At 33.3% G+C, this 18124-nt stretch overlaps 1 protein-coding gene across 1 annotated transcript in view; it reads left to right on the top strand.

The window, feature by feature from the left end:
• Window positions 1-18124, top strand: part of Malrd1 (MAM and LDL receptor class A domain containing 1) — a 686047-nt gene that overhangs the window by 473627 nt on the left and 194296 nt on the right. Inside the window, exons 30-31 of the mRNA XM_047521295.1 lie at window positions 3924-4052; window positions 11787-11948. Coding sequence (XP_047377251.1) covers window positions 3924-4052; window positions 11787-11948 — 291 coding nt within the window. The remainder of the gene's footprint in view (window positions 1-3923; window positions 4053-11786; window positions 11949-18124) is intronic.

Raw genomic sequence — 18124 nt, 5'->3', positions numbered from 1 at the left:
AAACGTACTTTCCAGAAGGCTAAACAATTTGGCGCTCTGTACATTGAATATGGAATCTGGGGCTGGGTTTTTTAATTCCACGTGAGAACTGGAGAGCTAGACCTGAACCCTTTGCCTAATGTCTCAATCTTTCTATGACTGGAAAAATTCCCTTTACAACAGGAAATTCACAAGGAAATCTGTTGCCAGTCCAGAGACTTGGAATGAATTAAAAATAAATGTGAGAGCCAAAGCCAAAACTTGTGCCACACCACACATACTATAGTATAAGATGTGAGATGGAAATTCTAAAACAACAAATGAATAGTAAAATTTCTGGAGAATTTTGAACTTCAAGGACAAGGTAGGATTTATGATGTTTTTAGAATCATAAAACAGAAAAAAGAAAGCATGCAAAATAGTCTGAATATTAAATTGGGATAACTAAATTTAACTTCTCAAAAGAAATAAATTTATAATTAAAAATCAACATCAGAGGAAAAGTTAAATAGATTAGAGACACAGAAGAAAAACAAACCATTAAATAAATGTGAGTCTGTTCACCAGAATGTGACACTTTAAGGTAAAGAGAAAACAACTATGTGACAGAGATTAAGAGTCATCAAGGATAGAATGAATAAATCCAACACTTTTCTAATGGGTATTCAAGGAGCAGAGAACTGAGAATTAGAGAAAGATGGTATTTGGAGAGATAATATTGAGCATATTCCATAATTGAAAAATCACATAAATATTCCCAACTATGCATAATTTATACAGTTTTATAAATATAAAATTATTGAAAACTCTTATGAAAATTTAACAATAGAATTGTTAAGTAAATTAAGGTATATTCAGTGTTCAATGTATTTTGTAGGTGTTAATAATAACTAAAGTGCAGACAACAAAATAGGAAAATATTTATATGATATCTTCTTGATAAACAAGAAAATTCTAAGTGTATGTTACTATATTTTCCAAAAATATTAAAACAGGGAAAGGAAATACAACAAAATATTAAAAGTACTTGTGTGAAAGAGGACTTTTACCTACATTTTGCATAATGTATCTAAATTATTTTTATAACAAGATACTTTTTAAAACTCAGAATTCTCATTCACCTATCGTATTAAGTCAAAAGTTAGAAGCATTTTGAGAACCAAAAGACCTAGTTTCTCAGTGCTTCAGGGAGCAACATGCCTAGGCAGAGCTGACTAATTTATTTACCCTTGCTTACTCATGAACACCTCTGAGTCTTTGTTCATAAAAAAAAAAAAAAAAAAAAAAAAAAAATCTTTTTTTGTTATATAACCACGTGTTCTCTGTGCGTCTAGATGCTTATTTGGTTAGGACAAATACAATTTTTTGGATATTTTTCCTGACTTCTTATATTTCTTTGGGAAGTTCTTTGTTTAGATTTCACTTACTCTTTTATTTGTAGATAGCAGCTTAGAAATCCAAGTTGTTCTGTTTTGTTTTGTTTGCAGTTGATTCCCAAATCAAATGTGTTGATTAGTTAATTAAGGTCTACAAGGACCAGATGTGTGCCCATTTTGTCTTCCCTATCCTTCTTCAGATTAGTATTCTATATGGAGAAATGAAGGTGCCTAAAATGTGTAGCTGGGTGACATTCACAGTCTGAACTCTCAGGGTGTACCGAATATCATCGCCTGAAGAAGACAATCACACAAGTGTACGTCCAGTAAATATAATCTACAGAATGACTCTACCTAGTTCAGTAAAATACATCCTGGGGTCAGGGGTGGGGAGAGCACCTATTTTAATCTAAATCAAAATATATATAGTCAAGAACTTCTTTGGTTGTAAATTCTGTTTCAAAATAGAATTAAGCCAGTTTTCAACTGGTGTCACTTTCAAGCTGTTTACTGGTTGTTCCAGTCCACAGTTGAAGGGTCTGATGTTGCCAGGCTTTTACTAGATGAAAAGTATATTTCTTATGACCACATTATTTTGCAAGTCATTTGTTCTTTCTGGGATCTTTCAATTTATCATGCTTTAGCTTTAGGATTTTAGAACTCTCATAATCAACCTTTTTCTACAAATAATTGTGTAGTCTTTACATTCCATATGCTGCTAGCCAGGATATCTCCAACTCTCTATTAAAAGCACTAATGCTTTTTCCATTCTTATATTACCAACTATAGAAGATGTGAGGCTGTCTTTCATTTCACATATTTGCCAACTAGTTTACTAGCTGTTGTTCTGATCATTTTGACTGAATAAAGGAATAAATGACTAAACATGTGCAAGGCATCCACTAACTAAAATAATCTACCTTTTCAGTTTACCATAGTCTTGTCTTAAAAATTTACCTTTCTTGGAATTGCAGGTTCTTTTAATTTATTTGTTCCTCGTGCTCCTAATATACCATAGCAATTCTAATTATTGTTTGATGTACTGCAGTTCAAAACACTGACTTGATTTCTCACCATGTCTTTGCAATTCTGTATTATTAAGGAAAAATTAAGCTTCATTTAGAAATATAGTCTTTTTAGTCATATTTTAAAGAATTAATGAGCCAGTTATTTAGATTTAAGTCAAAATGCATTTCTCCTGTGGAGTAATTATATGGCTTCTCATCTTAATGGCTTAGACAAATAAAATAAGCTCAATTGCTTATACTTGCATACTAAACAATGTCCACATACTTCTCTGAGTTAACCATAATTTTTCACTAGAGTTAATTAAAATTATGTGGCAAACTTTATAAACTACTCAACGAACATGACCTTTGAGTCTTCATCTTACTAATGCCCATAGTTAAATATTTGCTCTTGTCTTAGATACCCTTGCTTCATTTTTCACATTTATATCTTCTAAGTTTTACTAGTAAGTTATTCCCAGAAATTATACAGGCTTTAGCTATGTTTTAAGGGAATGATCTGGAGATAATAGATACATACTTTTCTTCAAGTCTATAGAGTTTTAATCTGTTCATTCATGGAAGTACTCTTTCTGTAAGTAAATTACCCCAACACCAGGTATAACAGACAAGACTATGGAATAGTCTATATAATAAAGAAATTGCTGACCTTTATTTAATTTGTTAAGATTGATTTTAAAAGTAATTTTAGAACTTGAGCTAAAGTGACTGTAAAGCTGTGAAGTATTATCATTTGTCTACATATCAGTTAAGATGATATTCAAATATATGAATCCTTTGAAAGTTCTGTCAATACACTTTTCTAGGCCCCCTTCAAATGAAACCAGTACCTTAAGTTATTATAACCTACACTTAATAAGCACCTACTGTATATTAAGTGCTATGTCATGCCCAAGAGAACACCATGAAAATGTCAAGAGTTTGGACTTTTAGAGGGACAGACAGAATGTCTAACCAACTCTTAAGTAAGTAGAGATTATTCAAATATAGGAATAAAATGATTATAAGAGGACAAAAAGATAGGGAAGAAGAGGAGAGAAAGAAAGTTGTTTCTTTGAGTACGATGTTGAACAGTTGACTGTCTAGGGTCTAAAAGGAACTGGTCTGTTTAAGTAGATCAGGCATCCTGTGTAGATGCATGGAAAAATGAAAATTAAATGTCACACTTGTGAAATCTTCAGTCGCAGGGTATAATTTATCTGCAGATGTTTATGAGAAGACTCCCAGAAAATAAAACTGGAAAACTAAGTAAAGCTATAATTAAAAATAAAGGATATTTAATACCTTGATCAAGAGTTTGGGTTTATGTAATCATGTAATCATGGTCAGCCCTTGAGTGACTAAAAAGTATTTCAAAAGTAATTTTGTGTAACTTTCTGAACAATTGCAGGTGGAGTTGAAAGACAGGCAGTTAAATAGAAGCTTATCTTGGACAACTGTTAAAATCGCTACCTTATTTAATAGTGTGGAATCTATAGAACAAGAGAACTCTTCAAATGTAATGAAAACATGGACTAAATAATTTTTTTTTTTTCCTTAGTTGGAGAGACTTCTGAGATTTGCTCAGAAGCCACTGATTTTTTGTGCCAGGACAAGAAGTGTATTGCAGGCCACCTTGTCTGTGACTATAAGCCAGATTGCTCTGACAGATCTGACGAAGCTCACTGTGGTAAGTGTATCTGTCTGATGTATTGTAGCCAGTTTACTCAGATTTTGACTTATGAATAAAGAAACCTGGGCTCTGGTGGCTGAGAAAATAACTTTATTTTTCATGCACAAGAATAGATTTAGAATCACGAAAATATTTTCCCCAACTTTTCTACATAAACATCCAAATGGTAGCCTTCTCATTCTTTATACTTTTATATTGAAAACTGTAACAAAATATATGACAAAAAAATTTCCACCAATATTTATGCAGAAATGTATAAAAGATCATATCTAAAATGACCAGAAACTGAACTCTGTCTACATGTTTCATTTGTTTTTATTTCTTTTTCCAGTTCTGTTTCCAAAAAAGATTTATTTTATAGTTGAGGCTAAAATGTGCTCATTAAATTAATATCAGTTTAGTAACTGATTTTATCAATTATATTGGATTAGAAGTACTCCACTAATTCTTCTATTCAAATTTTCATTTAAGTAACTTTTTTAAAGTCATGTATAAAATCAAGTACATCATTTTAAAATATAGGATATATTTAAGTCCAAATAATTTTTTCATGTATCTTAACTGATACATTAGTTTCATTTGGGGTCAACTATTGTGGGTCAGTAATTCAGGCCAGGCTGTTGCTTTCTATTTTATATGATATGAGTTAGTATAGTGGGACTAGATAGTCACTTCTATGATAGCTTCTTCCCCTTCCAGGTTTGGAACTCTTTGGTCTCATCATCCTACTTGATGAGCATCTCATTCTCCAAGGGTATTCTGTGTTCTTGAGGTTCCCAGAACATGGCAGCCACAGAGAACAGGTTGTCAGCCATCATACATGGGACTAGTTTCTTACTGGAGTTAGTGTTCCAAGAGCCCCGGGAAAACCAGCAAAGAGCCTTTTGACTTAACCTGAGATGTTCCAGGATGTATACCAAATTCATTCTAGTGGACAAGCAAATAACAAAGTTTAGGCTCAATTCAAAGAGAGAAAGTAGACTTTAACCTCTCAAAGGGAAAATGCCACCTATTACAGAGAAGGAAGGATTTTTGGAGATGAGTTACCACAGGAGCTTATTTAAATTTTTGTTTCTTAGCTTAATATCATTTTTATTCCTTGACATCTTATAGTGATGATGCTTCTGAAAGATTCTCTTTCATTGTTTCTTTTTTACGTATTTGTTGTTTTTTTAATTGTGATAAAATGTATGTGACATAAGATTTACTATTTTAATAATTGTTAGCAATGGTTCAGTAGCATTAAGTACATTTATATTGTTGTAAAGCTGTCACCACCATCCATTTCTAGAACTTATAAAATTTAAATTCTACCCATTGGTTAATAACTCCAATCCTCTACCTAACCTCTGACAGCTAGCGTTCTAGTTTCTGTCTATGAATTTGACTGTTCTATGCACCCCATCTAAGTAGACACATATAAAATTTGTCTTACAGTGACTGGATTATTTCACTTAGCATAATGTCTCCCATGTTTATTTAATATTTTAATTTTAAATGAATTTCTAAAAGGAAGCAAAAGTGCCTGGCACAGGTTTGTACTATATGAATACCATAGCATTATAATAGTAATTTTATAAAATGTCCTGTTTTTTTCATAAATAAATTATTATATTCATAATACACTGAACACTTTCTAGTGCTATTTCTAGCTACTTTTAAAAGCACCAAGATAATATTCTCATACTGTCTACAAAAAAATTAATTCCAATGAAGTTCTAAAAGAAAGTCTTAAATATTTGTTAAATCACCATTTTCTCCACAAATACATAGCAAGTAGAGGATCTGATAATCACTCACAAATAATAAAATCTTGAACAATTTTATGAAAATTCTTAAGGCAAAATAATTCAAATATGGAGGCATTAACATCCATAACCCAGTGAAGAAAAAAATGGCAACTTCCACATGTACATGCAGGGTTATAATAGATATTATGTTGGTTTCACTAAAAGATGCACATGTATTAAAAATATAAACTCAATATTCTTCCAATTATTCCTATTCCTTTTATGTGCTAGGAACAACTTTCTAAGAATTGAGTACCTCTATATGCATAAGATTTTATTTTAGTTTTCAAAAACTCACTTTATAATGTGGAAAAAAAAACCTTGGGTGAAAAGTATTAAAATATAATATTCTTTGATTTTTATTATATAAGTTGTTCATAAATGAAAAGATTACTGGTTAATTTTAAAATAAAGAACATGCTTCCAATAATGTTATAACCTTACTTGGGGACTACAAATGAAGAATAATGTGTGTGAGCATTATATTCACGTGTCTGTATATGTAATGTAAATATAAGCTTGAAAACATAAGAATTACTAATGTAAATATAAGCTTGAAAACATAAAGAAGAATTACTAACTATATTGGTTTTTCAAATATAAATGAGACCCATTTTCTTTTTGCTTTTCTCATTTTTCTTTTCAGGTTGCCTTATGTGATTTTAATTTTTCCCACAGCTATCTGAGGTATTGATGTGAAAACACATAGGGGCAATTTTGATTTTCAGAAACTGAAGTCAATGACATACTTAAATATGGTTAGTTATACCCACAATTTTGATGGACCGCTGCAGGAAGTATTTAAATTTATTAAAACAAAAGCAGTATGTTATGAAATAGAATAGTTACTTTTCTTAAAATCTCTTGATGGATTTTGTTCACATCCATAAAACGAACTGCACAGCACACATAGACATACAGGAGACATTAATTCTGCAAATCAACTTCATCAGTATTTCTTATTGATGTTCTTTTGGATGCATTACAGGCATTAGAGCTGAATTCCTGCAGTCAGATAGATCATCTGTTGTGTATAATGGAATAAGTGATCACATTTTCAAAATGATCTTTAGAGAAATATAGAGAATGAATTGACTTTTGTGATTATTAACCTGAAATCTTCATTTTGACTAAAGTCCTCACTTGTTAGGCAATTATTTAAATTCTCAAAGATTTCATTTTCCTCACCTGTATAATAAGTATAATAATATCCATCTAATAGAATAATGAATATGCTGGATAAATGAATATATTGAATTAAATTAAATATTTGTTCAGTGTTTGGGAATGTATAATGTTCGCCATTTCCAATTCATTTTTATATTCTTTCAAAATTTGTCAATGAGAGTTCATGTCTTACATGTTTTTATTACAATCAAAAAAGAAATGGTGCTATTCCTCAGTAGTAAAATATTACTGTATGATATGAACAAAGATAAATTTTCTTTTGCATTTCTGCCCCCTTTTGCATAAATGCATGGTCTCCAACAAATGAGATCAATTATCTTGTAAAAATTAATAATTATGTTAGGTAATATGTTTTTTTCCTCCATGGAATTATTATCTACTGCCTGTATTCAACCATCATAGTATTCTGGGTCAGTACATGGGTAGGTGCTCTTCTCCCTTTTACAGTGTGGATCCACATCATTATTTAGTCATGTCACTCTTTCCTACTATAACCAGATTCTTCAAAATCTGTCTCATTGCAGAGTTTCAAGAAGCCATTTCACAGTGAAAAATACTTTTCATTAGAGGGGGCATTAATATTTCTGTACCATGCATTACGATATGTTCAAAATGAGGTGACTATTTGGACATAAGGAATTAAAAATAATAAACTATGGAACTGTGTCTTTAAAAATACAAGTTTATCAGTATTTGCACTGATCATATAGCCATGTGTCTGAGTATTAAGCCACTGGGGAAAAAGCCAGTTGTGAGTGTTAGGAATGCTTTTTGTCCGTTCAAGGGATCATGACAAATATCACAATCTGAAAAGTAGGTTTTTCCAAAGTAACTGCCATTTTGAAAAGACCGATACATATTCATTATCAGGAATTATTATATTCTTCAGATCATCCATCTTTCAGTGGATATTTATTGAACCACTTGTGTATATAATGTGGTTCAGTAATAATACCCGATCACATAGAGATGTTTATAGTAGCTTAATGCTGATCAATTAAGATGGCAATGCAAAATGAGAAAGTAATGGACTTCCAGATGTATGGTAACAACTGTAACTGCTGGTAAGTGTCTTTAATTAACACCACCCTGAGAACTGATGTGCTCTGGGAAGGGGGAAATAGGACTTGAGTTGGATATTCAGAGATGAGTAATAGTGGATATAGAGCATAAAAAAAGGAAGATATGTTAGTTAAGATGCCTAGGGCAGAATTTCTGATCTTGAGCAGTTTAAACAACCTATCAGCATCTGCTAGGTGCCTATTCATTCCCTTTCATCTCTTAATAACAGAATGACTTTATTTTTGACACCATTGTGATCAGCAACAAAACCCATCTTCTCCAAATTTTCTTCCAGTCACAAGAGGCCAATGAATTCTATATAGAAATCTGAGAAAGTTATCTATTTCATAAAAAAAGAAGACTAGAATAGTCAAAAAATGTTCTTTCTTTTGTAACCTTTCCTCTTTCTTTCTCTTTCTGTGCCTTGAATCTGCGTGGTACTAGGAAGTACATGGTCATCTTGCAACCATGAATGAGCAGGGGAGGAAAAGGTATTTTAAATGAAAGATCACGAAGTTGAGCCACAGTGCTTATCTCAAAATGACAACTTGCTGACTTCTCATTAACTGAGATAAATTAATTCCTGTCTGTTTATAGTTACTGTAAGTTGGAGTTTTAGTTGCTTGGAGCCAAATACTTTTCTAACTAATACAGACAATAAGCAAAATGTATTATCTCAAATAACAAGAAGTCTAAGCTGTTGGCAGCTCTAAGTTGTTTAATTCAGTAGCTTGTGTTGTCATCAAATATATGGAACTGCACAGATGCCTGTCTTCTTTATGTTTCTTATTCTCAGATAACTCTCTTTGCTATAGAATTAACTCCATGTATAAGTTTTTATATTTGCAACCATATCCTAGGAATAAACAAATAGATTTTCTTCCTTTTGACTTCTTTTTAAGAATGAGGCAGATTTTCCTAGATGTCCCTTCCATAGTAAGTCTCATTATCTAGATTTGTGTTCCTAATCTGTACCTAAGCTAACAAAGGGAACAAAAGAGAAAAAAAAAATCTCATCACAGCAGGTTAGATGATCCATGAGTCACCTCTGGAGGTGAGGAGGGACTGTGCATACCTGAGCAAAACAAAGGGGATACTTAGATAAAAGTGTATCTTGAACAAGATAGGGAAAGAATGGTCATAAAATAGTAACCATGCTGGAGAAAATATCCAAAAAAGAGAAAGAGAAGTAGTCTGAAACATGAATGTTTTAAAAAAGCAAGTTTACTTTTAAGATATAATCTTCTGAAAAATTTGATTGGAGTAAAGACCATTTTGAACATGAGACAGATTTCATCCTAAAAATACTTTGCCTCAAAGTAAAGGTTATTGTATTCAAGGCTAGTGATTTGTGAGAGTAGTTTCAGAAAGTGTGAAAAACAAGGAATATTTTCAGAAAGAGAAAGTAACACAGGAGCAATCTTAAAAATGCTCATGTGGTTTGGGTTTAAGGTTGATAGGATGAAGCCTGCATTAAAGAGAGTTTCTTAAAATAAGCCCGCAGTTAGAACCAGTGTGATGGTTACTGGTCAGTAATGGAGGGAAGAGACTCAACAAGTTCTCAAGGAAATTCTACAGGTATTGGTGGAACATTAGAAATGTGAATCGCAGAATACAGAATCAAAAGTGACTCTGAAGTTTTGAGTCTTTTAAAAGAGATAAGATTCATGTTATGAAATGAAGTCATGATCTCGTAGAGAAGAACCCTTAGAGTGGTGAATAATGAGTTTATTTTGGGATTTAGGGTTCGAGTGACAATTGTATATTCCAAGTGAAATATATCAAAAAGAACATTTTTTTTGAAAAGAGAATAATAAGAACAATTTATCTAGCTAATAAAAAAGGAGCATTTGAAGATATTAGTCTGCTGTTCATTGTGGTTGTAGACTCAGGTCATCCATGTAAACATGTAATGGTCCACAGGAAACCATGAGTGATGATGAAAATAAAGAATGGGAAATAAGCCAGTAAAGATATATATGTATATTTAAAAAAGAAGAGGGGTCGTCTGACTGTGATTACAAGCTATAAAAATGAAATTAGGAGAGAATCTACAATTAAAAGATAGAGAAAAATTATGTAACCTTGAAGGAAATAAAACTGTGGTATATAAAATAACAGTATTTTGACAAGGAGTTGAGAACATGAGTATATTAACCTTAGGAAAGAGAAAAGGGAAAGTGACCTATTTTGAGATGGAGAGAATGAAATATGAGACTTTATCCTGATTGTTTAGGTGTCTTTAAAGTTGAAAATAAAGGCACATGTTAAGTAAGGTGGAACAGGAGGAGTAGTGCATGAAAAAGGATGTAGAATAATTTTCATAGGGTTTGTATGTCAGTAAATTAGTTATGTGGAAGTAAACTAGTATAGAACCTTGTATGTGACATCATTTTAAAGGATGCATAATGGTGGTCTTACATGTGCATTAGAAAATACTGAGTATTTGCAGATGTATTGGCTAACCACTAAAAACTTAAGTTTTACTTGTCTCCATATTATAAACTACTGTGTATTATAGAATACTGGCATGACAGGCATAAAATGCATATAGTCCATAAATAAAAATATTAAAATGAATGAATTATATAGTCATGTAGAATAGTAAAAATGTATATGATTAAAAATTAGTTTGCTTTTAGGTATTCGATGCAGTAATGCTTAAGAAGTGTAGTGTTGAAAAGCAAAAATCCTCTCAGAGGTCCAGAAAAGTTGGTATAAAAACATTAAAGCTGTTTGTTATATGTTTGGCATTCATGTAATGGCAAGGTTTTCTTTCTGATTAAGATTCTTTATGCTAACATTAGTTCTATGTTAAGAAAAGATTATGGAGAAAAATTTTTTTATAATAACATCAACTTCATCTTTTCAAAAAGAAAGGAAAAGTCAATGACAATCTCAGTAGATTCATACTGATTAAATAACCCAATCATTCATTCTGTCTGTATAACACAGTCAGATTTTACAGTGAGTGCTCAAAAATAATAACTGCTGTGCCAAAAAAAAAAAAAGAAAGAAAAATGAAAGCCTAGATATCAGGATATTATTATGGAACTTTTCACAGATGACTAGGAGTAGACATTCAGTGATCATCTATTAATTTTTCTCATTGTGAACAATTTAATTTTTAATGAGTTATCAATCAATACTTAGAAGAGAATTTCTTTCATTATTTAGTGGCTGGCTCTGAAATGTGCTCCAGTGATTGGTATGGTACCTATACTTTTTATGTCCTATACTTTTTACTACTTTTCCCAAAGGTGACTTGCCTTTTGTAAATGCCTGCCCACCTCAAGTCCTGTGCTGTTCAAACAGCAGACCCAACCAAAGGACTGCACTGAACAACCAGATGGTGGAAGCTGTTTATTCAACCTGAATTATCTGTACTATCATAATGCTATGTTCATTGTTCATGTGCAGACAGTTTTATCTGTCACTTACAAATATTAGTAGTCCAGATAATACCTTGAGACATAAATGATACTTTTCATGCACTGCTTCTAAATCCATTGATAAAATAAGTTGCAGTGTATAACTGATATTATGTACCATTATGAATACATCAATTATATACATGTGTTTACAAAAATTAATATATGCAAATACTAATTTTAAATCATCATGAATGTAGTATCATAGGAAATGTGATAAATATCTCTAGTCACATCCATGAACATGTTTGTTCCACTAGGACTTTACACAAGTACAACCGGAAGCTGCAATTTTGAAACGACTTCAGGAAACTGGACTATGGCCTGCGGTCTGACTCAAGACTCTGAGAATGACTTGGTTTGGGACATTGGCAGCGAAATTCCTGTTGAAGCCTTGAGTCTGGACTCAGATCACACACCAGGTGAGTCCAGTAGGAATACCCAGGTCAAGTAAGCCTCTACTGTGTGAAGGTAAGAGGACATTTCTCATGTCCATGTGGGGTTAGAGCCCCATAGGCTTAATGGAAGGAGAGCATTTCCCTTCTACTTTAACCCTTGAATTATTAAATAGACCCAAAGCTGACATTGCCACAGCAAGGAATCCCAGGACTTTTATTTTAAGAGGTAGAGATTTTTTTCACTCTACCCTAAAGGTATCTCTAAAGTACCCAATTGGGACAGGCATGGTGGGTGGCATTCCAATGAATGGGTGCAATAGGTGAGCATCACAGGCAATTGATAGTGATGAGAGTTCTCCTCCTGTCACAATGGACAGTCAGGGAACACCATTCCCGTCACTCTGAAACGCAGAAGTGAAGATGGACGAGGTAAGTGGTGATGGAACAAGTGAGCACCAACAACATCTTGACACATTTTGCTTGCTGCTCTACAATTTGAGAGGAATGCAACCTTCAATGGCTTCATTGTCAGTAGACTCAAAGTAGAAGTGAGCTAATAATCTTGCTCTTACTGAGAAATCCTGCAGACTCAGCACTTAAGAGTCTAACTTTTCTTAGGTGTAAAATGTAAGTTTTCTTCTAACAAATTACAGCATTTCTTATGAATGAGAAGTAGCCTGAGATATTTGTGATAATTCTGTGTGTCCACCTGGAGGATATTTTCAGAAAAGATTAATATTTAAGTTGGCAAATTTCGAGGAAAGCAGATTGCTGTCCATAGGTGGCCTCCAATCAGTTGAAGGTCCCAATAGTACAAGAAATACCATCCTCCTCAGTGAGAAATTTCCTAAATATACTTTCTGAGAACTTCATCTGTGCTATAAACTTTCCTGCTTCTCCAGGTACCAGTCCCCTTTGCAGATTGTGGAGTCTGTAGCCCCCACAACTACTATGAATCAATTCCTTATAAAAAATCTCTTTTTATGTATGCATGATATTGGTTCTATTTCTCTGGAGGACCCTAATACAGTATTCTTCAGAACAACTGGACCACAAGTACAATGAAAAATAACAGGATAATGAAAAACTCAAGTAACTTCTCAAAGCAAAAATATGTAAGATTGGTTTAACTGTTTTATGACTAACGAAAAGAGCAAATTTATTTTATTATTTATAGCCAAGATGGGTATTCTAATCCAGTGGGCATTAGAATTAGTGCTGTTTAATATTTTTAATCAGTATTATTTAATTTGGTGCTTGCATATCTGGTTATCCACCTGGAAGGATATGAAATTAAATCCCAGTCCTATGTCATATAGAGACCTACATTTCAGATAGAATAAAGACTAGAATGTAACAAATAAAAACAAAATGCTTTGCAAGGAAAAAAAAAGACTAATTATGTGCATTTGAGAGGAATGATCTACCTTCCAAAACCCTATTAGTCAATTTTTAAAGCCAATTTAAAAAGCATTCTGCCACCTAGACACATAAGAAGCAACTCGTAATGATTTGTGCATGAGGACATTGATTTTGGCATGTTCGTAGCCAAAAATGGGGACATAAGTGAATGCCTCATACAATCATTTGTATTCTTTTGCAAACCCTGTATCAAATGCCAGGCTCCATTCTAGCTCTGGAGGATATACATCAGTGAATGAAACAGAAAAAAAATAATCTCAGCCACAGTGGAACTTGCATTCTGGGAAGAGAGAAAAAGATAATGATAAAAAGAATAAATAAATTATATGGCTTGTTAGAAGTTCAGTGAGGAAAAAAGAAAAAAATGAAGTCGGGTTGGAAAGTCCAGTGAAGAGTCTGCACCTTGGTTGGTGATTGCAACGTAAATAGGATGGTCAAAATAAGCCAAGGAGAAAATGCCACTCCCAAAAAAGACTGCCAAGGAGAAAGGAAGGGACCACAAGAATACTCACAGAAAGAGTATCCCAGCCAGGGGTAGATTAGACTGCCTGGTAGATTTCTCCAACTGGGGGCTAGTGACGTTTGGAGCACTCACATGAATTGCCGGGGGCCTTCCTAAATACTGTGAGATGTTTAGTAGAACTCCTGGTCTCTATCAACCAGCTTCCGGAAGAATACCTCTCTCTAGAGAGTCTTTACAAATAAAACTGTCATTAAATCACCAGCTATCCCCTGGGGGACAAAATCACCCCCACTGAGAACCCAAAATAGTCTAGAAGCAGAAGTCACTCATGATATCCACAGCATGCAGTATCAAGTCCCTGCTAAAATGAGTTTAGTACCACATAACTGATTTATAGAGATTTCCAAGAGATATTGTCAATGAGTAAAACAATGTGAAAAATGACATAGAGCTTCATCCAATTTTTCTAAAGCAAACAACTAACACACATATTTCTATATATATGTATAAATCTACCCATAAATATTTCCGTAATGATTACACATGAAGAAAAGGAGAAAAGGATAAACACTTGCTTTTTATCATGGATTACTTAGGTGGGTGACAGAGTTGGAGTTGAAAAGAACAGGAATAAATCCAAAAATAAGTAAATGGAAACAAGAATTTCACGTCAACATAAAATCTATCATATATGATGGTAATACATTTATGTACTTGTGAAAAACGTGGTGAATACTTTTAAGGGTTGCCAATTGGAAAGTCTAAACCATTGCTTCTGATTTTTAATATTTATCTTTCTTCTAGATTTCTTTTTTCACTTTTCCATTGCTAAGTAATATACCTTTTTCCTAAAAGTTTCAGAATATTAATACATAAAAAGGAAAACTTTTCTTATAATCCTAGTGCAATGATATAACTTTTGATAAATATTATCTTTTTGTTGTTGTTTTGTTTATGTTTTTTTATTGTAAAAAAATGGGATACATTTTGATTCTCTGTACATGGAGTAAAGGCATACCATTCGTGTAATCATAAATTTACACAGGGCAATGTTGTTTGATTCATTCTGCCATTTTTTCCCCTTCCCCCCAACCCCATCAACCGCTCTTTTCCCTCTATGCAGTCCTTCCTTCCTCCATTCTTGCCTCCCTCCCTAACCCTAACCCTAAACCTAACCCAACCCTAATGCTAACCCTTCCCACCCCCCATTATATGTCATCATCTGCTTATCAGTGAGACCATTCGTCCTTTGGTTTTTTGAGATTGGCTTATCTCACTTAGCATGATATTCCCCAATTTCATCCATTTGCCTGCAAATGCCATAATTTTATCATTCTTTATGGCAGAGTAATATTCCATTGTATATATATGCCACAGTTTCTTTATCCATTCATCAATTGAAGGACATCTAGGTTGGTTCCACAATCTGGCTATGGTGAATTGAGCAGCAATGAACATTGATGTGGCTGTATCTCTGTAGTATGCTGATTTTAAGTCCTTTGGGTATAGGCCAAGGAGTGGGATAGCTGGGTCAAATGGTGGTTCCATTCCAAGCTTTCTGAGGAATCTCCATACTGCTTTCCAGAGTGGTTGCACTAATTTGCAATCCCACCAGCAATGTATGAATGTACCTTTTTCTCCACATCCTCGTTGCTTGTGTTCTTGATAATAGCCATTCTAATTGGGGTGAGATGGAATCTTAGGGTAGTTTTGATTTGCATTTCTCTTATTACTAGAGATATAGAACATTTTTTCATATATCTGTTGCTTGCTTGTACATCTTCTTCTGTGAAGTGTCTGTTCATTTCCTTAGCCCATTTGTCGATTGGATTATTTGTATTCTTGGTGTAGAGTTTTTTGAGTTCTTTATAGATTCTGGAAATTAGTGCTCTATCTGAAGTATGAGTGGCAAAGATTTTCTCCCACTCTGTAGGCTCTCTCTTCACATTGCTGATAGTTTCCTTTGCTGAGAGAAAGCTTTTTAGTTCGAATCTATCCCAGTTGTTGATTCTTGCTTTTATTTCTTGTGCTATGAGAGTCCTGTTAAGGAAGGCTGATCCTAAGCTGACATGTTGAAGATTTGGACCTACTTTTTCTTCTATAAGATGCAGGGTCTCTGGTCCGATTCCGAGGTCCTTGTCCATTTTGAGTTGAGTTTTGTGCAGGGTGAGAGATAGGGGTTTAAATTCATTCTGTTGCATATGGTTTTCCAGTTTTCCCAGCACCATTTGTTGAAGAGTCTATCTTTTCTCCATTGCGTATTTTTGACCCCTTTGTCTAGTATGAGAAAATTGTATTTATTTGAGTTTATGTCCATGTCCTCTATTCTGTACCATTGATCTACCTGTCTATTTTGGTGCCAATACCATGCCGTTTTTGTTACTATTGCTTTGTGGTAGAGTTGAAGATCTGGTATTACGATACCCCGTACTTCACTCTTTCTGCTGAGGATTGTTTTAGCTATTCTGGGTTTCTTATTCTTCCACGTGAATTTCATAATTGCTTGGTCTATTTCTGTAAGGTACATCATTGGGATTTTAATTGGAATTGCATTGCATCTGTATAGCACTTTAGGTAGTATGGCCATTTTGACAATATTAACTCTGCCTATCTAAGAACATGGGAGATCTTTCCATCTTCTAGATAGTGCATCACGATCAAGTGGGTTTTATCCCAGATGCAAGTTTTGTTCAACATCCAGAAATCAATAAATGTCATTCACCATATCAACAGACTTAAAGTTAAGAATCACATGATTATTTCGATAGTTGCAGAAAAAGCATTCGATAAAATACAGCACCCCTTCATGCTCAAAACACTAGAAAAAATAGGGATAGTGGGAACATTCCTTAACATTGTAAAGGTCATCTATGCTAAGCCCATGGCCAATATCATTCTAAATGGTGAAAAACTGAAAGTATTCCCCCTAAAATCTGGAACAAGGCAGGGATGCCCTCTTTCACCACTTCTATTCAATATTGTCCTTGAAACTCTAGCCAGAGCAATTAGACAAACCAAAGAAATTAAAGGGATACGAATAGGAAAAGAAGAACTCAAACTATCCCTGTTCACTGATGACATGATTATATATTTAGAGGAACCTGGAAATTCCACCAGGAAACTTTTAGAACTCATAAGTGAATTCAGTAAAGTAGCGGGTTACAAGATCAATGCTCATAAATCCAATGCATTTTTATACATAAGTGATGAATCTTTGGAAAGAATAATTGGGAAAACTACCCCATTCACAATAGCCTTGAAAAAAATAAAATACTTGGGAATCAATCTCACAAAAGATGTGAAAGACCTCTACAATGAGAACTACAGAACACTAAAGAAAGAAGATAAGTATTATCTTTGTATATACATACTGCCATTCCTTTTTGATGTACACATTTTCAAATAAAACAGGATTTTTTATTTTAGTAATTGAAAAAAATAAAGTCAAAGAAGATTATATGTTGTGAATATTTGTAGTAGGTAGTTTTCCTTATAGTATTCCACTTTGAGGAGAGATCCAAATTTATAAAATTATTTAATGATGAATTAGAACATTTCCATTACAGTAAGCATTCACAACAATGAATCTACATTTAAGTGGATTTCTTTTTACTTTTATGGTAATTTCCGAGAATGAATATAGGTTTTGTTTCCTTGAGAAATTATGAAAAATAAGCTGATTTTCAGTTTTGCTGCTAAGCTCCAGATAATAACCTATAGATGCAAATGCTGGAGTTCTTCAGATCCAACTGGAATAATCTTCCCTGATCCTAAGAAGGTATTTGAAAACTAAGCACATTTCTACTAGTTTAATGTTACTAATGGTACAAAAATATTATAAACTTAGGGAGCAAAAGACAGTAGTCAATAGATAGGAGAAAGGTCACGTTCACTGTTCGAGAAGAGTGATCAATGATACCTTTTAATGGAACTTATTAAAGACTATTAGTGGGAATATTTATTTCCTTTTTCAAATTTTATCACTTGTGCAAGTTCACTGAGGTCCATGTAAAAAGTTTTGAATCTGGTTATTTATGTAATATCATGTACCAGTATGTTGTTCACTGATAAAGAAAGATCATTCTGACAGGATATTTTATTATCTTCCTTGTTAATCACTAATTGAGACAGTATATTTTTTAGAGTGCTCTCATCAAAGCAGTTTGATTGTGTCATTCTTGGTGCACAAATATGGCTCAGTGAGCTTGTTGAAGCATCTCTGAGACAATGGGCTGCTAAATAAATTGTAAGGACATTAATTAATTTTGACCCTCTGGGAAAAACAAAATTCTTTATAAGAAGGCCAACAGATTAA

Source organism: Sciurus carolinensis, chromosome 12 (assembly GCF_902686445.1).
Source record: "Sciurus carolinensis chromosome 12, mSciCar1.2, whole genome shotgun sequence".
Taxonomy (NCBI): Eukaryota; Metazoa; Chordata; class Mammalia; order Rodentia; family Sciuridae; genus Sciurus; species Sciurus carolinensis.
The sequence above is the reverse complement of the archived record's forward strand: the minus strand, read 5'-3'. Positions and strand labels throughout refer to the sequence as shown.